This window comes from Dipodomys merriami, unplaced genomic scaffold (assembly GCF_024711535.1).
Source record: "Dipodomys merriami isolate MVZ:Mamm:240054 unplaced genomic scaffold, mDipMer1.0.p SCAF_6, whole genome shotgun sequence".
NCBI lineage: Eukaryota > Metazoa > Chordata > Mammalia > Rodentia > Heteromyidae > Dipodomys > Dipodomys merriami.
Window position 1 is genome coordinate 5,407,768 of NW_027206179.1, and position 27,821 is coordinate 5,435,588.

The 27,821-nt window shown below is 37.2% G+C and overlaps 1 protein-coding gene across 1 annotated transcript; it reads right to left on the reverse strand.

Moving 5' to 3' along the window:
- Window positions 1–12,678: 12,678 nt before the first annotated feature.
- On the reverse strand, window positions 12,679–22,147 carry LOC138813704 (vomeronasal type-2 receptor 116-like). Its single transcript, XM_070002087.1, has 6 exons — window positions 22,052–22,147; window positions 19,690–20,496; window positions 18,310–18,537; window positions 17,920–18,043; window positions 15,577–16,476; window positions 12,679–12,735 (listed from the first exon to the last, which is right to left on the reverse strand). Exons 1-6 carry the CDS (start codon window positions 22,145–22,147, stop codon window positions 12,704–12,706), a joined length of 2,187 nt encoding a protein of 728 aa, XP_069858188.1. The 3' UTR covers window positions 12,679–12,703.
- Window positions 22,148–27,821: the final 5,674 nt, after the last annotated feature.

Genomic DNA, 27,821 nt, shown 5'->3' on the forward strand with positions numbered 1-27,821 from the left:
TTTCCTTACTAGTCTTAATAGAGCTTTGCAAGTAATAGAGAAAATGAAGGAAACCATACTTACAGAAGTGACTTAAATAGAACTTAAATAGCTCATAAAATAATAGCAAGAATTAAGCTCTGCTTTTGGGAAAGTGGTAGAATCCTTTGTCTCATTTGATGGGCCCTAAATACCACACCTAGCACTGGAAATGTAAACTAGCTGTCATTGCATCCAATTGAAAACCTTCAGCACAATGAAAGAAATGGTGAGATAGACAACCAAATAGTTAAACATCTTACTAGCTATTTATCTCACACAGGACTGATAGCATAGTGGAAAACAATTCTAAAACTTAAATAGCAGTTAAAAAATGCAATCAATTGCTTCAAAAATTATATGAATGGAAATCAGTACCTAAAAAAATTTTCAATGATTTCCACAATCACAACACCGCTGTTACCCATCAACCCTGACAGAAATTGTAGTATGGGGGATTATATATAAAAATTAAAGACTGGAGAGTCTCCAAAAAATGAAAAATAACTTAACTAGTCACTTATGCCTGTAATCCAAGCTGTACTAAACAGAAGTTGAGAACCAAGATCCTGCATCAAAGCCACCTGCTGCAGAAAGTCCCTGACACTCTTTATCTCAAATTAACCAACAAAAAGTTAGGAGCAGATATGAAAAGGTCAAATGGTAGAGTATCATCTTTGACAGAAAATTCCAATCAAGAGTTTAAAGCAAGTGAATGACCAGTGACTTGTTCCTGGGTGCTTGAGAAAGGTAAAAATAAGCAGAAGAAGTTAGAAATCAGGGAGAGAAAAAAGGATGTGTGACAAGTTAAGAAATATGGTCATAAAAATGTGTTTCAATATAATCAGAGTACATGACATGCAGTGTGGAATTGCAATATGAAGTGTGTACTTGGCACAAGCATATATTGTATAAAAATTGGTAAACATCACTGCAATATCAGTGAGTGTACACTTGAGTCAAATCTCTCATCTACTGATGTCTAATCGCAGTGCTCTATTTATCTGCAAGAAAAAGCTTAGCAGGCAAATATTTCTATCTGTTCAATAGCATGCATAAAATGTTACTAACCCAGACTAGGCTTTACATCATTTGTGTGGGTAGCTAAGACACATCCATTGGCTGAAATCATAATACTCAGTATGGCTGTATTAGCACACTAACAAAAATACTCAAATATATTCAGAAATTAACAGAATGAAAATCAGATGAATATGGGTAAATAGTGAGGATTAAAAATAATAGGCTAAGCTTGTAACTAGTGACTCATCCCTGTAATCTTAAGTACTCAAAAGGCTGAGATGTGAGGATCATGTTTTGAAGGCAGCTAGTCAGGGATGTTTGTGAGATTCTTACCTCCATTTAACTACCAAAATATCTCACAAGTGGAGCTGGAGCGCAAAGGCTAGAGTACTAGCCTTCAGCAAAAGAGTTCAGGAACAGAACCCAGGCCCTAAGTTCCCCAGACTAACACAAAAGAAAGATGAACACACCATTGACATGTAAGATAAGAATATATATCTTCTATAGCACAGAAGAGAATTATTCCTATCCTGGGATCACTGCTCTCAATAGTGGGCTCAGGGTCTACTTATCACATCAGCACTTGTAAACAAGTGGAATTGATGGACACAATGACATTATCTCTTGCAATAGTAATCAGATAGTTTGCTAGAATTTCTTGAAGTTCAGAACAGTCATTTTTCTTTTCTTTTCTTTTTTAATTTTTGTATAGCCACTTATTAGTGAGATTCTCTGCTACAAACCAAAAGTCATGAACATGAATGAACACAGGAAAAGTAGAAGTCACCAAGAACAGATAAAATTCTGCAATTAGTGACCTTTATAATGCTAATCTGCCTGGTAAGGCATGGGTTGTACAGCATATCTTACATAAAATAATGACACGAGGCTTATTTTGAAACAGTACTAATTGTCTACATTGGGAATGTGGTGTGTGTGTGTGTGTGTGTGTGTGTGTGTGTGTGTGTGTGTGTGTGTGTGTGCATGAGAGAGAGAGGGAGAAAGAGAGGGAGAGAGAGCAAGAGAGCGAGAGAGCGAGAGCGAGAGCAAAAGAGAGAGAGAGAGTCCTAGGACATGAAATCAATGCCTGGACGCTGTCCTTGAGCATTTTGCTCCAGGTTAACACTCTCTGTCACTTGAACCACAGTTTCCCTTCCCACTTTTGGCTCGTTAATAGGAGGTAAAAAAAAAAATTACAGGCTTTCCTGCCTGGGCTAGCTTCAAACCTTTATCCTTAGATATCAGCATCATGAGTAATTAAATTTACAGGTATGAGCCATCAGCATACCTTATGAAATTTTATTAATGTACTCAAAATATCAGTGTTACTAAAGGAAGGTTCTCTGACTACTTGCTCAAGGACGCAGGAAATATAGCTGCAGCCTTTTAGTACAAATCTCATACCAGTGACTCATGTTGATTATAATAACATCACTTCATTTTCTGCAATGACAGCTGAAATAGCAGAGATACAGGCATACTGGAGTAAAGTGAAGAACTTCCTGGCCTGTAAAGGAGAAGCTACAGGGAAGGAAATTGAATCTTCTCCTACTAGCAGGCAGAAAATCACTGGAGTAGATGTAAAACAAAATAATGAAACTGAGCTTCTCCTGGTGCAACAGGGATGGAGATCAGTGTCGAGGGACAGAACATTGATGTGTGCACCTAGAGTTTCCTCAGCCATCGACCAGCCCTCAAAATAAAACAGTAAATGGGAATAAAATGATGAGTTACTTAAGTACAGCTTGTGCTCTTCTTGACTAGAATCATGACTGTTACTGTGATCTATTCCCAAAGTGTTGAGAGTGAAAAACCCAGTGATCATCACATCTCCATCCATGTGTGCTCAGTGTTTCATAGTAGAGAAGCAGCTAGTGTCAGCCAAGAACCTGACAAGGAGGGGAAGCTGGAGAACAAGGAGTGTGAAAACCATAAAGTACATCCCTGAAGCCTCTGCCAAGCTGAAATTCTGGCAGGAAGTGAGGCCCACATGTCATATATATATATATATATATATATATATATATATATATATGAATATCATATACAGCACATATATGCATATGTATATGCATAGTCTTTTTATTTGTGTCTATGTGTCTTTTTATTGATAGAGATCTACAGTATAACTAACATTTCATCAAAGTTTCTTGTGAGTCCCCAGAAGTACTGTGTAAAACTATGCCCTGGGGCTCTACACCTGTGGCCTTCATCAAGGAGAAAAACATGAGTTGGAAGCATGTTTGTGGATTTGCCTTCTTCACCACACGAGTTATGATTTCATCTAAGACCACAGATAGTGAGGCCCAAGAGACAGAGTTATCTTGGAAGTCTTTTTTGCCCAACATCTGTGTCAAAAAACAGTTTGCCTATTTAAACATTTTGTTTTTCTCTTCCTCTGCCAAGATTATACCAACATCAAATACAGTGAAAACATGAGTCATACAATGGGGGAGGGGCATACAAACAACAAAAAAGAATCACATAGTACCTTATAAATATGTTAGAAACAATAGCAAGGAAGAAAAAAATCCACTTTTGTCCCTATCTTCAGGTTCACTTCACTTCACATCATCTTATCTAAGCTTTTCTGCTTGTCCCACACATATCCTAGTTATTGCAAATAAGGGAAACTTTGGGTCTGGCTTACTTCACTTAATAAAATTTTCTCCAATTCTTTCCATTTCCTAACATATGGGGCCATACCATTCTTTCTGGTGGAGGCATAAAATTCCATTGTGTATATATTTATCACATTTTCTTTTTTTTTTTTTTTTTTTTTTTTGGGTCCGGTCGTGGGGCCTGAACTCTGGGCCTGGGCGCTGTCCCTCAGCTCTTCAGCTCAAGGCTAGCGCTCTACCACTTGAGCCACAGCGCCACTTCCGGCTTTTTTTCTTTTTGCTTACGTGGTGCTGAGGAATCGAACCCAGGGCCTTGAGCATGCAAGGCAAGCGCTCTACCACTGAGCCACCTTCCCAGCCCCTATCACATTTTCTTGATCCATTAATCTACTGAGGGGCATCTGGGTTGGTTCCATGTCTTAGTTATGGTAAATAATGCTGCAATAAACAAAATGTTTAAATAGGGATACATATTGACCCATTGCAACAAGGAGATATGCAAAACGCTATGTCGAGAAATGAACTTTACAATTTAGGCAGGGGTAGGGGGATGGGTGGGTGGGAGGTGTAGTTGAGGAGATGGGAGGGACTGGATGGTAAGGGAAAAACAAAAGAGGAGACAACAATGCTGGATAAGAAATGTACTCGTTTCCTTGATCATGTAACCATAAATTATCTGTACAGTATTTTCACAATAGAAAACATATATATAACCTGTTTGCATGAAAGCCATTTGGGATGATGCAACTGGATAGCCTCAAAGGATGCCATGTCTTGTGCATGGTGAAATGTCCACAAAAAGTCTATGTCTGTGAAATGTCAACTAAAGTTCTGAGAGCATCATCCTAAGAGTGTCAATTCACATACACAATGTCCATAACCACCATAGAACATAGGTGGTTGATACTGGCATCTTCCTATAACAATTCCATGTGCAGAGGATTCCAGAAATGCAGCCATTTATGATTGCCTGAGGAAGCAATGATGTTTCTGAGACTAGCAATTAAATGTCTATAACTCATGGTCAATGCTAAAATTGAGTTCCACTTGTGCATTCTGAAATTTTGCCTTCAAGCAGACAATTATTATTTATGTTGCTAACATAGATCAAGATGTTTTCATGATGCATTGGGTTGAAAACATGTGATTGAGAAAATATTTCTCTATCACAAACTTCAATCAATATCAAAAGTAACTATGTTTTCAAGCTGTCAACATATGTTAGACCTGCATTCCATGCAGAGACATCAGTTACCCCATTGAACAGAGCTACTTCAGGGCAGCCGACATACTCTTCACAAGGCTGTTGTGTTGGATGCATATTTTGGTACACTTGTTAGCAATCATATACTGGGTGTCAGAAAATACACATCATATGTATACATTAAATATGCAGGATTAAAAGAAAAATCTTTTCTAATGTGATTGCCACTGATTTTTTTACAGTTGTATATTCATTATGATATATGAGTTTTATCACTTTTTTAACATTCTGAGTAGTACTTGTCAGCTGGGCAGAGGATATACTTAGATATGCATAATAAATGTAGAGTTTCTTGAGGAACCTACATACTTATTTTTCTTGGTGGTTGCATGAAATTACATTTCCAAGAATAGTGTGTAAGTGTCCCATTTCCCTACGTTCCTACCTACATTCCTTATTTGCCTTCTTCATAATAGACATTGTCACTGGAGCATTATTTGGTTTTGCATTTCCTTTATTAGCCATTCATACTTCTGGTTTTGAAATGTGTCTTTAAGTTTGTTTGTGAATTTGTTCATTGGTTTTGTTGGTGCTTTAGGGGTTTAGTTTTCTGAACTTCCTGTATATTCTAGTTTTGAATTATTTGCAAGATGATGCTTAGTTGGCAAATTCTGCCAGCCATCTATTCAGTCCAATAACAGTTTACTTTGTTTTGCCAAAGGCTTTTAAGTTTGATGTAATCCCATTTGTTAAATTTTGTTCTTATTTACTGAGCTATTTGAAGTTTTAAATAAGAAGTGATTGCCTATACAAAATGTTTCATTGTTTTGCTACCTGTAAAGCAGTCATTTCTCTTAAGTTTTATCTGCTGAATTTCTGGGATCATTCATAACTTAGGGTATCCTGCCATTCCTGGACACTGTATCCAGGAGAATGGCTGCAAAGTGGTCATAAAGAGAAAAGGCCCATGTGTGGAACCATTTAATGAGCACATGTGCTCCTTTGCATGTCCTTAGGTGGGAACTTTGCACCCATAGGTAAACTGCCTATGAATAAATGTTTCCTTGAAGCCAGAAGTTGCTTGAAGGACTCCAAGAAAGGAATCTTCTATGGTGACACATTTAGCATTTAGTATTTTTTAAGAATGACAGTGTGTTAAAGGGATATTTGGTAACAAATTTAAAATGTAGTTTTAAATAAAGTTTGACTTATCTGAAAAAAGGAAACTAATATTTCCCAATTTCCAGGTACTCTATTAGAAAACAGTGTATTTCTGCTCAATACAAGTAATACATGGAAAACTATAACTCTTACTCAATAACAAGTGCAGTTTCCCTATCTCCCTAGAATCATTATGTGTAGAGTTTGTCATTTCCAATGCCATTTGGGGGCAAAATATTGGAATTGTGACCTGTCTACAGGTGACTCTTTCACAAGGTGTTTTATAACTAGACTTCACTTGTCAGAATTGATGAATTCTTCAAAATGTTCCACCCGGCATTTAAAAATATTTCATAGATTTCAGGTGGGGAATACCCATCTACCAAAGTGAGGAATGTGGTCATTTCCTGGTCAGAATTGAGAAACCACCATGTGTGACTGCTGCCCAAAGGAACCACAATGTCTGAGTTCATTTACCAGACAGAGAATCTGAAAAGTGTGGAAACCTCAGGTGGTGGTTTGGCAAGAAAGCAAGCAAGCAAGTGTATTTTTCTGCAGTTAGTGAACATCAAAGATCCTGGAGCCATTTAAGCACTTAGGAGCAGAACTGTTCTACAGCTGATGGACATTAAAGATAATTAGGTGATAGGGTAAGTCAATAGGTATGGTCAGGAGCAGGTGGACAGGATTTTGCTGATGTAGCTGGAGGCCAGAGATACATGCAGTTTCCAGACTGAGGGTGGGGGTTAACAAGAAATGGAAAGAATGGATTCTCATACTAGCACTGGATAAGGAACTGAGAAGAAAGGGAAGTTCAAGATGAAAGAGTGTGAAAATCAAATAGAACATTACAGCAGTTGCTGATGAGCTGGCATCATGGTGGGAAGTGGAACTTCATGTGTTTGTGCATATGTGTCTTTTTCTTGATACAGATGGCCTCACTAACCCAGCTTCTTTCATCACAGTTTCCTGGAGTCCCCTATAGCAAGGTAGAAAACCTTCAGCCCTTGGGCTCTTCATTAGAGGCCCTGAATCCAGGAAAGAAATAGAGGTTGGAAAATACGTTTGTAGATCCTCCTCTCCAGCCCTGGTGCTATGATTTCATCTAGGCGCACAGATAGTGAGGCCTGAGATTTAATCTCAAACCTGTGTCAAGAAAGCACTTGTGTGAAGGCAATTTGGGGGTTGCAGTTAGATTATATTATAATGTAATGTCCAGAGAAAAGTGAAGTCATCACAGCAAGACCACATTGAGTTCATCCAAAGTCACAGGATGACACGGTTTCCCAGATAAAACCCAGGGACACTTCACACATGTGCTGTCTATAGTAGCCACAAAACATCACAATAACAAGTTAATATACACAAGCCATTCTAACCACCTGTTGATAGACACAGGGCCAAAGTGAGGAGTGTGGAATGCACAGAAACTTTTTGTGCTTTCTGCTCAATTTTTATGTAAATTCAATATGCCTCAGCAAATTCTTGTAGTTGTAAGCAAAACAGGTTCTGATGAATTTCCATGTGACTAAACTTATTTTATTTTTTCATTTGTAAGATTATTTTTAGGCATTTAGTGGTTTATATTCATTGGATAAGAGGGTATTATTTGGGGGCATCAGCCTGTGTGAATTTGTCCTAATCTGACATAACACTCATCTGTTTCTCCCTTATGAAAGCAACAGTTTTCTTTTCTACAGTTTTGTTTTGTTTCCAGCATAAGTATTAATATTTTAATCTTGGTCAGCCACCTTCAGCATCTACATTCACTCACCTTCATCTATCCATTGCCTCACAGTGACAACAACTCAGTTACACTCACACCATTCATTTTAAGGTACAATAATTGCCCAAAGTGGCCTCAAGATGAAAATGTCATTCATGGGTATTTAATACTTTCAATAGACTCATACATTTTCTCTTTCCTCATCTCTCCTACCTACTCAGCTTTCACTGAGTTATCCCATGTTCACCCTTAACAATTCTAGTTTTTTCTCCCTTCCCCATATCACTTTTAAATGGTGCCATGATTACAAGGAAGTTGTGTGTGTGCACAGTATGTACTTATGTGTATATTTAGGTCTATCTATCCAATATTAAGAAAAACCTGTGCCATTTGTCTTTCTGAGCTTGCCCTCACTGGAAATGAGATTCGCAGATCCATTCATTTTCCTGCATATGACATAATTTCATTCTTCCTGACAGCTAAGTGTCAGAGGTGACCTGACCAAGATATACATAAGTGGATGAATTAAATTGAAACACCCTTGTATATTTATTTAATATAATAATAATTAAATTAATTTAACATTGTCTTTTCCCCATTTTGAAGTTATATTAATACAGGCAGAGAGAGAGAGAGAGAAAGAGAGAGAGAGAGACAGAGAGACAGAGAAACACAGAGAGAAAGACAGAGAGAGAGTCTTGTTTTCCATCTCCTACCTGTACATATCTAGTTCTGTGAGTTTTAATTCAGTGATACATTCCTTTAGTGTGCATATTTGTGAATGGGGGGAGGCTCCTTTGTGAAATTCATCTTCAGTTCTTCTGATTTGTTTTGTTGGTCTTCATGTGTGAATTTTGGCCAGTGCCATGCTGACTTTGTTACTAGCGCTTTTCAGTATAATTTGGAGTCTGGTATTGCAATCACTCCTGCATTACTCTTTTTGCTTAAGATTGCTTTGGCTTTGGGCTTTTTTGTGTGTGCTTCTATATGCATTTTAGGAGTGAAGTTCCTCTTTCTATGAAGAGTGTCTGGGAGTTTTATAAGGATAGCTTTGCATCTATATATCATTTTGGATGATATATTCCTTATCCAATCCATGACAAATGCAGATGTTTCATTTTTTAAATCTGTTCTATTTTTTGGATTTCTTGTTAGATCTGTTTCACTTCTTGGTTAATTCAGATAGGTAATTCAGATAGTTTGTGTTGGGAACCATTAGGAATTTAATGGTTTCCCTGACTTCTTCCTCAGTCTGGTGATTGCTGTTTTGTAGACTACTTTGCTGCAACTGTGTACATTTTGTTTATGATTATTTTTTAAAATATCACAGTCCTTGTTCCATTTGCTGGGAGTGACAGTTTTAATGTAGCAGGTATCATTTGATAGATTTCATTCCAGAATTGAGTCTATTAGTTCTTATTTTCCAGAAAAGGAGCTCAAGTCAATCTCCAATGAAAGTTTTAGAGGTCTGAGCCCTTAGCATCCCACCTCCAGTGTAACAGTTCTTACCAAATTTGTGGCTTTCCCTTCATCCAAGTCAATATCAACTCACAGTTTATTTTGCTCTTAGCCAACATTTTCCTCCTTGGAAGCTGCTTAGCTCTGATTCCCCCCAAAGCTAAATGAAAAGCTTAGAGATCTAGGTAGCCCCAATGTTCTGCCCACCAGAGGCCTCTCACCTTTGTTTCACTTTCAGCTCTTACATAGGTATGTTCCTTCTTTCTCTGCTAAGGTAAAGTCTTTCTGTGGGGTGTACTGAAGCTTGTTCATCTCTAGGAGTTCAGAAGATGCAACAACTGCCATGGGCATCTTATTTACCCTATCTGAAATATGCTCTGAGGCTATTGATGGTTTCAGACTATTTTGCTTTCTGCTGTCATTTTCTTTTTTGATTTTTTTATTGAAACATTCTGTACAGAGGGGTTACAGTTACATGAGTAAGGTAATAAGTACATTTCCTTTTGAGCATTATTATCACTTCCTTTGTTTTACCCCTACCATCCCTTCCCTCTCCACCTCACCAACTCCTCCTTCCCCCCACAAATTAATGTACTTACAATGTACTATGTGATATTTTTGTTTCTTTGTATGTTCCCCCCCTGCGCACCCCTACCTCCCTTATAACCCCTGTTTTTGCTGTTTTTTTTTTCGTTTTTGGGGGTTTTTTTTTGGTCAGGGCTTGATTTCTGGGCCTGGGTGCTGCCCCTCAGTTCTTCAGCTCAAGGCAGCACTCTACTGCTTGAGCCACAGCACCACTTCAGTTTTCTGAGTGGTTTATTGGAGATAAGAGTCTCACAGACTTTCCTGCCTGGGCTGGCATTGAACTGGGATGCTCAGATCTCAGCTTCCTGCATTGATAGGATTATAGGGGTGAGCCACCAGCGCCAGGATTCACTGTATTTGATATCGGTTCCCTACATCTTGTATATAGAATTTTCTAATTTGTGGAGGGGAAGGGAAATAACAAAATGCTGAAATAAGGATACAGGTTGACCCATTGTAACAATGAGATGTACAAGACACTATGTTGAATATGAACCTGCTGTCATTTTCTTAGCACTTCTGCTGTAAGTCATGTGTGAGACTGGCTATTTTACTGTAGGATTCCCACAGTGAAGATTAAGGTTATGGGGCTGGGAAGTTGGCTCAGTGGTAGAGCACATGTCCTGCATGCCAGAGGCTGTGGGTTCGATTCCTCAGCACCAAATAAGCAAAAAAAAAAAGAAAAAGAAAGAAAAAGAAAAAAGCCGGATGTGGCGCTGTGGCTCAAGTGGTAGAGTGCTAGCCTTGAGCTGAAGAGCTGAGGGACAGCGCCCAGGCCCAGAGTTCAGGCCCCATGACCGGACTCAAAACACACACACACACACACACACACACACACACACACTCAAAACACACACACACACACACACACACACACACACACACACGCAGAAAAGATTAAGGTTATATAAATCTATTGCAATCCTGCTTTGTTTCTTCTGCTCTGTGTTTTTGTCTTTGGGGAGTTTTGTGTTTGTTTTGGTTTGGTTTTAATTTGGTGGTGCTCTTCTTGGGCACCAGGACCTGAGTATTGTTCTTGTTTTTTTGTGCTCAATGCTAATGATCTACCACTTTGACCCATAGCTTCATTTGCAGCTTCTTGGTAAATAAATCGATATAAGAAGCTCAAGGTCTGACCTGTCTGGGCTGGTGGTGACAAGGTAATGCTCTGATTTCAGCTTCCTGAGTTACTAGACTTACAGGCATGAGTCACCAACACCCAGCTCACTTTGTGCATTTTTGTGATAAGTTTTCACTTCTTAGCAGTGCCAACAAATGGACTTCAATCCTTATTTACATTCCTATCATAGCTGTGATTATAGGCATGTACCACTGTTGTGACTAACATCTGCATAGACTGCCCTGTAACTCTCATTTCCTCAATTTCTACCTCTTACAGAGCTGGGATGACAGACATCTGCCACCCCACCTAGGTAAGAAATGCCATAAACATTTTATTCCCAGCCTAGATTCCAAGAAGACTTCTTATTCTTATTCGAGGGTTATCAGAATTCACCATTGGCTTTGGCTTAGTATTAATTTTTCTATTCCTCCCCAAAAGTGCACATTGAATCTATAGCGTGCTTTTGGGAATTTAGCCACTTTCACAATTTTAATAGTACCAATCTCTGAACACAGTATGTCTTTCTACTTTCTCATTATTATCCAATTTCTTTTACTCCAAAGCTTTATTTTCATGGTAGAGGTCTTTCACAGATCTTTTGTTTTGAATCCTACCTCTTTGTTTTTGTAGAGGCAACATTTAAAGGTATATTGATATGTACCTTGAGTTAATATTTTGTTTCTTTGATTTTAATAGATTAAAAATTGTTTACCTTAAAATTGGTTTCCCTTATTTGTAATAATTAGTATACAACTAGGATAATCTCAGAAGATTAGCAGAATAGTTCAATAGCTGTGTACCTATAACCATATAAGTTGATGCTATGCTAAATGAACTCTAAGACATGGACACAAGAGGTTTTTCTTTCTTCTTGTTTTTTAATGTATTATGTAATTTTTTGTTTCTTTTGTACGTTCTTCTCCCTATGGAATATGCACTGTTTTCTCTGTATTTAATTTTGGTACTCTGGTATTGTATATACATATATTTGAGTTAGGCAAGGGAACAACAGAATTATGAGACAAAGGACAAGGGAGGGACCAATGCAAAGGGGAGAGGGAAAGTTGGAGAAGGAGAAAAATGAGGGAAAGGATAATACATTTGACAAGAAACATACTTATTTCCTTACTATGTAACTGTAACCCCCTGTACATCACCTTGACAATAAAAAAAGTTTGCACCAAAAAGAGAAGAGAGATGGTATTTTTCCAACTCGAATTAGATTGATTTTTAAATTTTATGTTTTGTATTATTTTAAATTTGTACTTGCCCATATAGGTAAGCTAGATTATATTATGTTAGTTTTATATGGGCATCTAACATCTTTTGACCGAATGAGCCTTCGCCAATTACTTTTCTAATTCCTTTAAAAATTTAACTGATCTTCATAGCCTCCATTATTTTATTTTCATTCATGTGTATGGAACTCCCTAATAATTGGCAGAATATATTTAAACCCATTGAAAGCAACAAAAAGTCAGATAAAACATACACCATATTATTCCCAATACCACATAACGCATACACAAACACATACACACACACACACACACACACACACACACACACACACACACACACACACACACACCAGGAAGATTGGGTCCAAATCTATCCTGCTTCCTATGAATAAAATTTGTAATACAAAAGAAAAAACTTTCATTTTTCTACATTTTTCTTCTTTCATTCTTCTTACTACTGTCATTCTATTTATCCAAGAACTATCTTTTAAGTGCCATTAACTTTCTACTTGCCTGCTATCCATCTACTCTTTCTTCAACACATCAGTCCGTCCACAGGTATATTCTTTTTCTTTCTTCATTTAACAGAAAAAAAACAAGTGTTGTGTAAGTTTACTGGTATCCCAACTAAGAAAAAATTAGCAAGGAATACAAATTATTATGCAAAAACACTAAAATCATATTTTATCCCTACAACTTCACATCACACAATAGGATTCAAAAGTTTACTCAATAATGTAAATTCAAACCTATTAATGAAATTCATAAACTAAATAAAGAAGGCATAGGTCCTATGGTTTCCCTTATTTGTAATAACTAGTATATGTCTGAGACAAGCAGAAAAGGTCAAAAACTATGTATCCATGACCATATAAGATGATATTTAGTGAAATGAACCCCAAGATAGGGACATAAGTGTTTTTTTTTCTTTCCATTGTTTCTAACATATTTAAAATGTACCATATGATTTTTTTATTGCTTTGTATGTTCCTCCTCCAAGGTATAAATCTTCTCTTCACTGTATTTGATGTTGGTATACTTTGGTGAGGGGAAGGGAACAAAGAAAATGTTTAAATAGGGATACAGGTTGACCCATTGTAACAATGAGATGTACAAGACACTGTTAAACAATGAACTTAACAATTAAGGCTGGGAGGGGGAGTGTAGTTTTGCAAGTGGGTGGAAAGGGATTGTAGGGGAAAACAAAGCAGGAGGCAACAATGCTTGATAAAAAAATGTACTCATTACCTTGTTCATGTTACAGTAAACCCTCTGTACAGTATTTTCAAAATAAAAAACAAAGTAGACAAAAACTCCATAGAAACTGAAGAATATTTTGATTATATCTTGATTAACATGGTAAGCATGTTGGAAATGTACTACATTTTCATTTGTTAAAAAGCATGTCCTCTTAGCATCAGGTTATATAGTCATATGTAATAGCTTTTTACCTCTTCTGCTTTAGGGACACGAGGTTTTATCTTTGTCGCTGTTCTTAATGTGCTATGTGATTTTTGGTTTCTTTTGTAATTCTCCCCTATGTACAGCCCCTGTTGTCACTGTATTTGATTCTGGTGCCCTGCATCTTGTATAAACATTTTTTTCTAATTTGTGGAGGGGAAGGGACATAGAAAAATGCTGAAATAAGTATACTGGATGACCCATTGTAACAATTAAATGTATAACGCAATATGTTGAAAAAATTTTTTACAACTTTGGGGGAGGAAGGAGGAGTTGGGGAGGAGGAAACAAAGGGATGGTAGGAGAAATATAAAGGAGGGTGTAACAATGCTCACTAGGAAAAGGACTCATTACCTTGCTCATGTAACTGTAACCCCTCTGTACAGTATCTTTAAAATACCATATATATTTAAAAATTAAAAAGCATGTCCTCAACAAAAGAATATGCACACAGCATATTTTGCAATGCCACGTTATGTTTTCAGCTAAAATACACATAATAAAAAACCATAGTCAATTACATAGTTATTTCTTTATTAGAAATGTAAATGTGAGAAGAGTTTCGAAATCAGCCTGGGCAGTAAAGTCAATGAGACTCTTCTTTGCAATTAAATAACAAAAATGTAGAAATAGAAGTGCAACTGGGGAAGCGGTATTGAGTGACAAAGGCAAGGGGCAGTTTAAGCCCTGAATTGAAGCATGCATAAATAACTTTAATTAATATCAGAAGAAATGCGTTATGAACTGTGGAAGAGACAGGAAACAAGTAAGTTGTAGCCCATATACCTTAAATATGCCTTAAATATGTGAACATGTGAAAATAGTATAGAAGCTAGTACATCAAACTAGTGCTTTCCTGATCAAATTAAGAGTTTGAAAACTGACAGATAAAATGTTGATGTATCAACAGATTGTAAGAAGTGAAAACATTATAAGAAATAATATTAGATATTTTAACTTTCAAAATTTTATGTATCAAAGTAATAAAGAGTAATTCAACAACAATAAATTGAAAAAGTATATCTAGGGATGGAGGAATAAAATATCATGCATTAGACATTTTCATATTAAAAGTAAAAAAAAATCTTACACATTGTTATATTAAAAATAAGCATATTTTTCTAATGTGTACAGTCATTCTTAAAGTTATCTGAGGGTAGTAGTGAAAGAGAGAAGAAGAGGAGATAGAGAGAGATAAAGAGAAGGACTTAGAGAAAGGTCTCAAAAAAGGTCTTAAGAATTATTGCAAAAAGTGAATGTGTGAGTAGAAATGTACAAGTATTGAACCAAACATTCTCCAAGGATGATATTAAAAGATGAAAATTTGTGAAGAGGAAAACATTAATAAAATAAATTAGAGGACTTTACAAAATTGTGGTGTGCAAGAGGAAGTTAATATACTTAAAAATTTGGAAAAGTGATTGAAAGACAACAGAGAAGACACTAAGAAGAAGAGATGATAGAATTAAGCTCTGATTAAATTGGAAGAATAAAAATATAAAAAGAGGGCTGGGAAGGTGGCTCAGTGGTAGAGCTCTTGCCTTGCATGAATGAGGTCCTGGATTCAATTCCTCAGCACCACATATGCAAAAAGACAAAGCCGAAAGTGGTACTGTTGCTCAAGTGATAGAGCACTAGACTTGAGCTGAATAGCTAAGGGACTGTGCCCAGACCCAGAGTTCAGTCCCCACGACTGGATCCAAATAAATTAATAAATATATATATATATATATATATATATATATATATATATATATATATATTCCAATTTAAATAGTGATCAACACCACTTGTGACTACAAATACTACAAAAATGCACAATAGGTCCTAACACATTGAAATTAAAAAATCCATAATGTTTATTACAAGAAGGGAAATTTACTGAGGATTTAAATCAGAACTTCTGTATAATAATAAAAAATGAGTTTAATCTTAAGAATGCTTGTTTCTCCTACCATGTTTTTCATCCCTGAAACCATGGAGAGAATTTTTGTTTGGCCTTACTAAGATGATGTAGCACTTTGAAGCAAAAATGCAGCCTAGGAGCCCTGCACCAGAGGCCAAGATGGAGAAGACCTCCACAGCCACCATGACCTTCCCCTTGGCACTGTGGTAGACAGGAAGGAAGGTGAGCCACACACTGCAGAATACCAGCATGCTGAAGGTCAGGAACTTGGCTTCATTGAAGGTGTCAGGCAGGTTTCTGACCAGAAAAGCCACAGTGAAGCTGGCCAAGGCCAGGAATCCCAGGTATCCCAGGACACAGTAGAAGGCAGTGAGAGAGCCTTTGTTGCAAAGGATTATGACTTGGCCATGTTCAGAGTGTACATCTTTGTCAACAAAGGGAGGAGAAGTTCCCAACCAGAGTCCACAGAGAGTCGCCTGGATGAGTGTGCAGATGGGGTTGATGAAGTTAGGAGTCTCTGATACCAGCAGCCACCTCATCCTTCTCCCTGGAGAAGTGGCCTTGAAGGCCAGAACCACAGTCATTGTTTTGGACAATACTGTGGAAACAGCCACAGTGAACACAACCCCAAATGTGATCTGCTGTAGGATGCATGGGACTGTGTTTGGTCGTCCAAGAAAGAGCAAAGAACAGAGGAAACAGAAGATGAGAGAGATGAGCAAGTTGTAGCTGAAAGCCCGGTTATTGGCCTTAACAATGGCAGTGTCTTGGTGTTTCACAAACATCCTCATAACAGCAACAGTGAGCATAGAGAAGCAAAGAGCTATGCAGGCCAGAGCCATGCCCAAGGGATCTCCAAAAGCCAGGAAACTTGCAACTTTCAGGAGGCACTGATTTCTCTGTGTGTTGGCATATTGATGATCTTCACACCTCACACAATGCTCCTTATCTATTGAGAAGTGTACACTATGGTAAGTTCTTGTTATGAATTTCTTTTTCTTCACACAATTTAGGAAAATTTTCACTTACGGTAATTCTGAAATGTCAGCATTTACTATCATACAATTATTAGCAATAACTAGTATATGTCTAATACAAGCAGAAAAGGTCAAAACTTATGTACATATCACCCTCTAAGATGATGTTAAGCGAAATGAACCCCAAGACAGGGATACAAGGGTTTTTTTTCTTGCTTGCTATTGTTTTTAATGTACTTTAATGTACTATGTGATTTTTTTGTTTCTTTTATATGTTCCTGCCCCATGGTATAATCCTTGTTTGTATGTATTTGATTTCAGTGCCCTGCAACTTGTATATACTCTTTTCTGATTTGGAGAGGAGAAAGGATAAAACAAAATGCTTAAATACGGATACAGGTTGACCCATTGTAACAATGAGATGTACAAGGCACTATGTTGAAAATGAACTTTACAACGTCGGCTGGGGGATGGGGGTAGCAGGAGTAGTTGGGGAGGTAGGAAGTAAGGGATGATAGGGGAAAATCAAAGGAGGAGGCAACAATGCTACATAGGAAATGTACTCATTACCTTACTCATGTAACCAGAACCCATCCGTACAATATTTTTACAATAAAAACATATAAAAATAAAACTATATGTTCTTTTCTAAACTGTTTCTCAGTTCCATGTTTTTCTTCATTTGGGTTTTTGTCTTCAACCTTTTCTTCCTTCAGTGACTATCACATGTATTGATAATATGACAGTTGGGATATTACAATATTAAAACAACAATATTCTACAGTTTCATTCTTAGTAACAGAATGGTGTGGAGTTCTGCAATCCTATTGATAATTGATATAGAATACAATTTCCTGCATGTCTCTGTAAAACATGCACTTATCCCCATGGTCCATTACCCTTGAATTCATCATTTTTTGTGTGTCACCTGCTCACCTGTTAAACAGTGGGAACAGAGTGACCACTCTTGGACACTCTAAAGTCATGCTTAATTCGTAAACTAACTCCACCTTTCTGGGCATGCCAAGACCAGTTCTGGGCACTGAGAAATTAAGATATGCCAAGTCTCATTTTTTTGTGTAGGTAAAATGTAACCTTTAAGATGAACATTGTCCTTTAATAAGACTAGTTTAATTTCATGTTAGAGTTTACACTTGTCCTAATGATTAGTGATAAGAAGGATTCCTTGAGATTACATTCACTGCAAAAGACTAGAAAATATTACTGAATATGTAATCCAAACCCATGACTTTTCATATTCCAACAAGCAATATCACCATTTGTAAAAATCAAATTATGAACAGAGAGAAGGAAAACAGGCATAGTAATCCCAATATACAACTTTGGAATTGACTTGTTTGGGTTGAGGAAACCTAGGGAGAGATGAATAATTGCTTCATAATTCATGGACTTACTTGTCCCATTAGAAATCTCATTCTCTGGGCAAGGTGTACAATCAAAGCAACAGGCTGGCTTTCCCTCCTGAGGAGATTTCCTGAATCCAGGATCACAGCTCTCACTGCAGACAGAGTGAGGAGTCTGAAGAAAATCAATGATGTGTAAGAAAATGTTCAGACTTACACCTAACATTTCACAAAGTCCATTTTTAATTGATGGATTATTAAACATAATGTTCCTATGCAGGCAAGTGCAGTTGATTAATTAAATTCTGTTATAGAGCCCATATTCCATGATTCACAAAGATTATGGGAGAAAATTTCTGGAACTCAAGCAGGTATACATTTGAAGAGAGACTTTTGCTTATTTGTGTGTTATTAACATTATTAGGATTAGATCCAACACACCTCTGTAGTTTCAATGGCCCACTCTCCCATATTTTCAGACAAAGACAGTTGATTGCCATGTGGAGCGTAGGGAGAAAACTTTCCTACTTTCACAGCAAGTTCCAGCCCTTCTGGAAAATTCCAAATGTTCAGAATGTCATACTCTGGCTCCAATTTCCTTTTCTCATCCAAAATCACTTGATCTCCCCTGGGATTTTGAAACTGGATGCTCTTCAGTAAAGGGTGCAACTAAAAGAGAGACATCATCTTATGGTGAAGTACATCCCAGAGTTAAGACAGAAAACCTGAACTAAGAAAAGCTACCCATTGCCTTTTAATGTCTGATTCTGAATGCTTGAATAACATAGAAGAAATCCTATGGAGGAATAAAAATAATCTTCTTGAAAAATAACCTTTCCTGTTTACTCATAAAAGGAGTAGAAGGGCTTTTTTCAAGAGAAACCATTTTGCTACAGCTTGCCCCAACAACTACTTTACTAATATCTATTGTTTAGGTTGCAAAATTTTTAATACCAAATGTTGAATGAATCTAAGTCACTTATGGAAAATATGAATAATTCTGTTCGGCTGGACATCTTTTGATATGACTGAAGAAATTCATATGGAAAAACTGAATATATAATTTTCAAAGCACTAGCTATTGACATGTTGAGATTATTGGTAACTAAAGGAATTAACAAGAAGTATGCTGGTGGCTCAAGAATGTATTCCTTGCTAGCCAAGGGGCACAGATCAGACTATCTCACTATGAAGCCAGCTGGGACAGGAAAGCCCTTGAAAAACTTGTTCCCATAAACTATTCAGAAGATGCTGGAAATAGTGCTATGCTTAAGTGGTTGTGCAGTAACCTTGAGCCACAAATAGATTCAGGGACATAGCCCAGGTCCTGAGTTCAATCCCCTAAACAGACAAAAAATGTATTGAAAGACAGAATATATTTTATCCATGTTACTGGTCTGTTGTTTCCCTAAGAGCATATGCACACATGTACACAGTTCTTCAAAGACCTTTAAACATAAAGCATTTCCTAAGGTTTTGAAAACACCTGAAATATTTAATTTTTTAACATTAATCTATATTTATTCAATTTTGTGTTTACAATAGTTTCTGTTAATAAAAAGGAGAAAGCTAAATATTTGAAACAATTACTTCCAATACATATATATATATATATATATGTATTCATTACTAGTAACAACCAAGATATCTATGACATGTTTACAAACACATATATGAATGTGTGTGTATATATATATATATATATATTCATTTATATACACAAATATGCATACTTACAGAAATATTTAATTTCCTACAGTAAAAAACCCCTCCAGAAAGTGTCATTCCTCAGCGTGTGTTCCCTCTAACAGAAGACATTACCTGTACTGGGGAAGGCACTGTTTCTTTTCTATTTCCCAGTGCTTGAACTTCTGTTTGATGAAGAAGCAGCTCATGGAGAGCCTGGGCCACAGCATACACAGCATTGTATACATTGTAACTGTCTCCAGACATACTCATGTCAAAAATATGCCCAGGCAACCAATCCAAAGAAGCATCATGAGCACAGTTGTCCCATGTCACACAGTCAGAGTCAGAATCTGAGCAATTAAATGACAGAAACCACAGTTTTGCAAGAACAAAGTCTTCAGGGTATTTGGAAGGATGAATTGCCTTGACAAAGTCTGTAAATCCAGAAACATCTGCATAATGGTGTGTAAAAATAAGAGGTACATGCAATGAGCCTAGCATGAAATATTTCCTTTTCAGGGTGAAATCCCACTGTGAGTTCATGATACAAACTTTGCCTTCTATGAGTATTTGCTCAATACCTAACATTAAAACTTTTAGTGAATCTTGATCACCATATATAATGAGAACACGTGCTGAAGCTTCATTTATGCCATTGTAATTTCCCATGATATTGTATAAATGTTGCAGGTCTTGGCTTGAGATCACTACCTCATAGGCCACACAAAGTCTGTTCTTGGCCATCTCTTCTTTTAATTCATCAAGAACTGACACATTATTCTCATTTTGTGAGGTCAGCAATCCCACCCAGTTCCAGCTGAAGTGAAGCAGTAAGGACACCATAGCAGTGATTATTAAGGTGTGCTTTTTGACCATCTGATAGAGAGCAGGAAACTTGCTATGGTCACTCAAGGCCTGATCAAAGGAACCAATGGTAAACTAAAAGGAAAAAAGTTGAATGCTCCATGAGAAGATTGCCATGCATTACAATATCTGAAGTATGTTAAGAATCAGTTGATAGAAGGTAGATTATGAAATAATTTTTGAAAAATAATTTAATTTTTTTTAGTTCTTGTACAACATATGAATTCATTTGTAAAGTGTCTCTTGATCTTTGCTACTATTTCTATCAACTTCACATCTATATCAATCCCACCCATTCCGTGACTTTCCTAATTCAATTTTCACATGTGTCCATTGACTATATTAGGTTTTTTTCCCACCCATCCATTCTGTAATCATCTGCCTTTTTGTCTTAACACCTGCCTCACTGTTAAGGTATGTTTCAGTTTTCTGGTATTCATTTCTGATATCAATAGATCGGAAAATTACAGCATAGAGTTCCACCCCTATGTATACCATACTTTACTCACAAAAATCATGTATTTATGTAAGTGGTTATGTGTGTTCTTATTTATTTCATATTACATATTCATATTTTAGATCTAATTATCACAGGTGAGAGAACACATTGACCCCTTCTCATTGTGAGCCAGACATACTTCATTCAACATGATAGCTTGCATGTGTGTGTGTGTGTGTGTGTGTGTGCCCATGCCAGTTAAGGGGCACCAACTAATGGCCTCTTGCATTTAATTGGGTTTTACCCTCAAGACTTGGGCTGTACCTCTTGACTCATTCATTTTGTTCTCTTTCCTAGTGAATTGGAGATACATGTTTCCTGAGTTGCTAAGATTACAAGTGTGAGCCATCAATACCCTGCTCAATATTTCTTCACACTGCAAAGTCATAATCCAGATTCTGATTTATTAAAGAAAATTATTGATAAACTTAAAACAACATCAACTACAGTGAAAGCAGGGGTTATACTGTGGGGGAGGGACATACAAAACAACAAAGAAATAATCTTATAAATGTGTTAGAAACAATTGCATGAAAAAATAAACATTTGAATACATACCTTAGGGTTCATTTCCCTAACATCACCTTATTTGACCTTTTCTGCTTGACTCAGTGGAGGGGAAGGGGAGAAACAAATGGTTTAAATAGGGATACAGGTGGACCCATTGCAACAATGAGATGTAGAAGTCGTTATGTCGAAAATGAACTTTACAATTTTGGTGCGGGGCAGGGAGGGGTGGTGAAGAGTGGGGAGATTGGGTTGAGGGTGGGGGGGAGAATGGGAAGGGTTGGAAAGGGGAAACAAAGGAGGAGGCTACAATGCTTGATAAGAAATGTACTCATTATCTTGCCCATGTAATTGTCACCCCTCTGTACAGTATTTTCACAATAAAAAAAACTTAAAACAACAAATTATCCATTTGTCTGTTCGAACTCTTCTATTTTAACAATGAATATACATATATAGATATTTAGATAGATAGATAGATTCCCCAGTCTTTGAGTACTTACTCTTTGATACCACAAAATTTGATAGCTTTATAAGTCCAGTCTCTTCCTATCATTTTCTGGTAACACCTGAAATGGCACCAAATTAGGCATTTTTGTCTCTTTCTACACTTCCTACCCTCACCTGTGGATATCTGTAGAGTCCCAGCAATATCCCAGTCTGGTCAGATGTTATTACTGATGGTCCTGTAAGTACTGCTACAGACCTTCTATCTCTCATACAGGAGTAGTTTGGACTCTCGTACTTCCCAAAGAGTCAAATGAAGGGATTCAGAAACAAAGGCCAACCTCTGAATTGAATATCATAGATATCGAATCCCAGAGTCAAGTTGTGGAAAAGAGAAGGGTTTTTGTTGATCTGCTCAATAGCAAAAGCCAAGGCTAAAACAAGCTGATAATCCTTTAAGATCCTGCATAATGAGCATAGAAATTGAGTCATTTTTTCCAAACATAACTTTGATGGTTTGAATACTTCCTTCTTGCCAATGAATATATTAAAACAGTATCCCCAGTTGGGATGGAAAGTGAATGTAATATCTTACGGTTGTATATAGAATTAGGTAAGGATATGAAGGCAATTTTTCCATGAATGATATTGAGAAATGTATTTTTAAGCCATGAGAGAGAGAGAGCTTCCCCCCCCCATTATCACATGAACCCCAGCAAAAATATGTTGTCTGTTGGATTAGGTTTTGGTGAGACTGCAAATATTTTGTTGCCTTTATCTTAGGGCAATTAGGTCCACTTGTGTGAAAAATAAATCTTGTGTTTTGAGTCACTACATTTGTATTATGCACTGATGTGACAGGCCAGTATAATGAATAAACAATTTAAGCGCAACTTTCAGAAGCAAAAGGTTGTTTTTGCCAATTGTGGGGCTTGAATTCCAGGCCTAGGTGCTGTCCCTCAGCTTCTTGGCTCAAGGTTAGCACTCTCCACTTGAGCCAGAGCAGCACTTCTGGTCTTTTCTGTTTATGTGTTGCTGAGGAATTGAACCCACGGCCACATGCATGCAAGGCAAACCCTCTAACACTGAGCCACCTTCCTAGCTTGCAAAGGGTATTTTTATGAAAGAACCTATAGCAGGGTGTCCTAACAGACTCAAAATATTGAACAGTTCTTCCAGCAATATGAACCAGATAAAGAGCTCAAATATGAGGTGAGGGAGTTTTATTATTATTTATGTAACAAAACAAAAAGGATGTATCCAACTACAAGTAACTCCTATGGAGAGAGGAACCTCCAACATAGGTGATGAAGAGAGAATTGTAAGCAAGCTTTATATAGAAATCCCAATTCCAAGTCCATCATGGTTCAATGCTATGATCACAACTCTCTTCCCAGTTTATTCAGATTGTAATACTGAAAAGCAATGAAGAGCAGAATAAAGAGGATCAAAGTATTTTTTGTTTCTTTCTCTCTGTTCTGTCAGTGTGCAAGGGTGTGTTTGTGCCTGTACATATTCTAAAGAAATTAATATAATGAAATCAACAGGAATTGTTTTAAAATGAAAATAATGAAGGCATGATGGAAATATAAAACGAATGACTCAACATTGAGTGTGAGTATATGTGAAAGCCTATCATGTTAGTGAAGACTTCAAAACAGAACAGAATAGTGAGCTTGAAGAAAAGTTGATTGAATATGTTTCTATAGAGGTTTAAACTCTGTTATAATGAAGATGTGTGAAAAATATTTGTCAAAATTTGACAAGAATATGTTCCAAAAAGTAAGTATTACAGTTTTTGGGATTTAGTAGGTGTTTGGGAATGCCAAAATTTTAAATGCATGTTCTGAATGCATGTGAAAGAATTTAAAATTCCCAATGTAAACAAGGACACAATGTAAGATACCTAACAACAGAAGTATAATCAAAGTTTTGACCATAACATCTACAGTCTTATGAACAAGCTCTCACAAGTGAAGTACATATAAATGAAAGATTCTTTAGTCTAAAACAGAAATTGGACCCAAACCTTACAGTTGGACCCCTGTTTTCCTAACTGCTGACTCCTCTGTAGAATTCATAGGAATCAGGAGAACATTCCATGAGACTTTTACAGTACTGAAGATAAAAATATCTAAATTATCCACTAGGATTATTGTATATACAAAGATATCCCTTAGTAATGTACAAGGTATAAATACGTTCCCAGACAAGCTCAATGAAGAGAATGTACCTCCACCATGCCTTTCCTACAAGAAATATCAAAGTAAATTTTCAGTCTATGTACTACATGATTTCCATTTTCTTTTGTTTATTCCTCTTTGGTTTATTTCCTGTTGTCACTGAATTCGATTTTGGTACCCTGAGTATTGTATATATATTTATCTAAACTAGAGAAGGGAAGGCGAACAACAAAATAGTGAGACAAAGGACAAAGGGGGAACCAAGGCAACAACAATACTCACAAGACAATATGTAGAATATGATCTGTACAACTCTTGTGGGGAGCTTGGAGGCAGCAAGGAGGGAGGGAGATAAATGAGAGAGGGGTTACAAGTTAAACAAGAAATGTGATCACTATCTTTTTTTATATAACTGTAACCCCTCTGTACAGCATCTTGACAATAAAGTTTAAAAAATAGACAAAACCATTAATAATCAAGAAAAAGATGCAAGGAAGGATACTCAACAAGTATAGTAACATTAAAGCCCATCATAGAAAATGCTAAAACTCATGGAAAGTGAACAATTCAATATTGAGTAATCAGGAGGTCTTCAAATAAATAAGAAAGGAAATTTCTTAAGTTCTAGGATTCGATGCAAATGAAGACATGAAATAACAACTCAATGGGGATACAACAAAGGCAGTGCTTAGAGAACAGTCCATATCCATGATTATTTGCATCAACAAATTAGAAAAATATCAGGTCAACACTTTACTGATGCATGTCAAAAATGGGCCTGATACTTCTAGAAAGGTCGTATCGTCACAGGTAAATTACCAAGCTATCTCTGACCAAATAGAGATTTAGGTTTCCAGCACACACTCCACCTTATGAGATCCATACCAATCAAAGTTTAAATGGACAGTCATTCTAAGATAGAAGATATCCCACCACAATAATGCCAAAGCAGAAAACAGCAAGGCAGCATGCACACCCCCGCTGAACTACTGGAATCTAGGTCCTATTATACCCCAAGACTATTCAAGGAGACTAAAAGGAGGAGAGAGACACCACACAGTGGGGGCGGGTGGAGGGGATGGAGGAGAGTAGGGAGTAAATCAAGAAAAGGTGTTAGACACTGCCACATGAGAACACAGAATTCTCTCTCCAAGACTTCGCTGGCCACATTGAGGGACTCCGGTTCTTAGAAGACCAGCTTCCTTTGGTGACCCAAAGTGTCCGGACGGAGTCCATCTGCTAGCTGAAGAGGAGGGGAACATATTTGAAGAAAAAAACATTCAAATTCCTTTCCCACCTCTTCTAGAGCTATCGAGGAAAGTCCCCTGGAATACATCTCCCCCTCTGTTAGCAAACTACAGCTCCCAACTCAAAACTCCTGCTGGCTGACAGCAACAGGGCACATAGCCAGGGAAGCAACTGGGGAAAGAAACACCAAGAACTGTCCTTGAGCCAGCAAAGAACCCAATTCGCCCTAAATCTCCCATGTGTGGTCAGCAACACCCCTGGGAACAAATGTAGCCAGGGAGGTGCCTGGGAAAATAACACCAGGACCTGCTCTACACAGGAAATTTCTAAAAATTATTACATCCCACATTATGTTCTCCATCCCAGCATCTCTGATGGGAACAGCTGCATTTTACTCCAGTAAAAACTAGAATCAAGTTATATCTGGCAACTGAGGATCTTCCTCTAAAGGATCCTAAGTCAGGCCATTCCTATGGAAATTGCAGTGCCGAACAGCCCTGATTTCTGACACACTGAGCTGAGAATCTGCTCTTATCATCTTTCTCTTCCTCAGTCTTCTGAGAATGAAAATCTCCAAGGTAAATATTCTGGGTTCTACAGATATGATGATTTGAAATAGGTGTTTATAAAGGATGATTTGTTGTTTGTAAAACAAACACATAAGCTAACCTACTCCTCATTATTTAGCATAGCATTTCTCTCTTCCTAAGTAGAGCTGAAATCCAACAACAGACAGCAATTACCTTAGGACTTTTACAGAAGGAAGCATTAGGGCTAAAAGAGCTTATTCCAGAAAATATCCAGACAGCAGAGATAATGAATAGGTGCTGAGAAGACACTTGAAAAGATACACTAAAAGCATTGCTGATAAATTTAATGAATGACAATTGAAATTATGCATAAGACAATAAGTGTTTGTGTGATGAGGCTAACCAAAAATTAATTTTTTTTGCCGGTCGTGGGGCCAGAACTCTGGGCATGGGTGCGGTCCCTCAGCTCTTCATCTCAAAGCTAGTGCTCTACCACTTCAGCCACAGTACCACTTCCAGCTTTTTCTGTTTACGTGTTGCTGAGCAATCGAACCCAGGTTCTCATGCATGCAAGGCAAGCACTCTACCACTGAGCCATCTTCCCAGCCCAATGCTAACCAAAAATTAATGGAAGAATTTATGGAAATCCCAAGCAAGAACCTCATACTCTTGGGAAGGCAGGAACAAGCAAACGTCAAATTAATAGAAAGAAACAGGTACCAAAAATTTAATTAGAAATAAATGAATTAATGAATAAATATGCATAGAATGCATCAACAAAACAAAAAGTAGTTCTTTGAAAAAATTATCAAACTTGACACCTAGAAAATTCTACTTAGAAAAGAAGTGAACATGCTTAAATTTATAAGATTAGATGGGAAATTGTTAACACCACAAGAGAAATATGGAAGACTCACAGTATTAGTAGGGGATTTTTCTCAGACCCTTATAACAATAACTTTGAGAACCTGGGAGAAATGGAAGCATCCCTAGAGAACATTGATATCTCCAAACTGAACCAAGAAAATTTAACTCAAACAAATGGTCCCAAAACAATTAAGTAATGAAATTGAAATGGCAATAAAGAACCTCCCATTAAAATAAAGCCCAGGATAAAGTGAATTCACAGCTGAATTGTATAAGGTCTTCAAAGGAAGACCCATTCCCATACTCCTCACATTTTTCAATGAAATAAAAAGAGAAAGATCACTACCAAACTCATTCTATAAAGTCAGCATCATGTTCATCAGAAAACCAGGTAGGAACCCACCAAAGAGAGAGAGAGAGAGAGAGAGAGAGAGAGAGAGAGAGAGAGAGAGAGAGAGAGAGAGAGAGAGAGAGAGAGAGAGAGAGAGAGAGAGAGAGAGAGAGAGAGAAATATAGACCAATCTCATTGATGAACATTGACACAAAAGTCCTTAACAATATTCTGGCCAACTGAATTCAACAATTGATCTCAACCCTGCCCCCCAAATCAAACATTATGATCAAATGGATTCATTTCAGGGTTGTACAGTTGGTTTAATATATGGAAACCAATTAGTGTAATTCACCACATCAACAGAAACAAGCAAAAGAACCACATGATCAGGTCAAAGATGCAGAGAAAACATTTGGCAAGATGCAACACCCATTTATGATAAAAGCTCTACAGAAGCTAGGAATCCAGGGAACATTCCTCAAGATGTGGAAAAGTTAAACCCATTCCCTATAAACTTTTGAACAAAACATGGATGCTCACTCTATCCACTCTTCTTCAAGGAAAGGCTGGGGTTCTTAGCAAGAGCAATAAGGTAGGAGAAGCACATAAAGGGAATCAAAATAGAAGAAGAAATAAAGCTATTCATATTTGCAGATGTTATGATCCCAAATTTAAAGAATCCTGGAGATTCCCCAGGATTCCTACTGAGTTGATTCAAAACTCTGGCAAAGTAGCAGGGCATAAAATCAACCCACAAAAGACAGTAGCCTTCCTGTGTGACAACA

Excerpts from the sequence above, each read along its gene's own strand:
- LOC138813704 (XM_070002087.1), bottom strand. The coding sequence starts at position 22,147 with ATGAGAGATAGAAGGTCTGTAGCAGTACTTACAGGACCATCAGTAATA. Across the intron at positions 18,044-18,309 it reads GGGCCATTGAAACTACAGAG|ACTCCTCACTCTGTCTGCAG; the intron begins GTGTGTTGGATC and ends GATTTTCTTCAG. Across the intron at positions 16,477-17,919 it reads TGAGATTTCTAATGGGACAA|ATAAGGAGCATTGTGTGAGG; the intron begins GTAAGTCCATGA and ends ACTTCTCAATAG.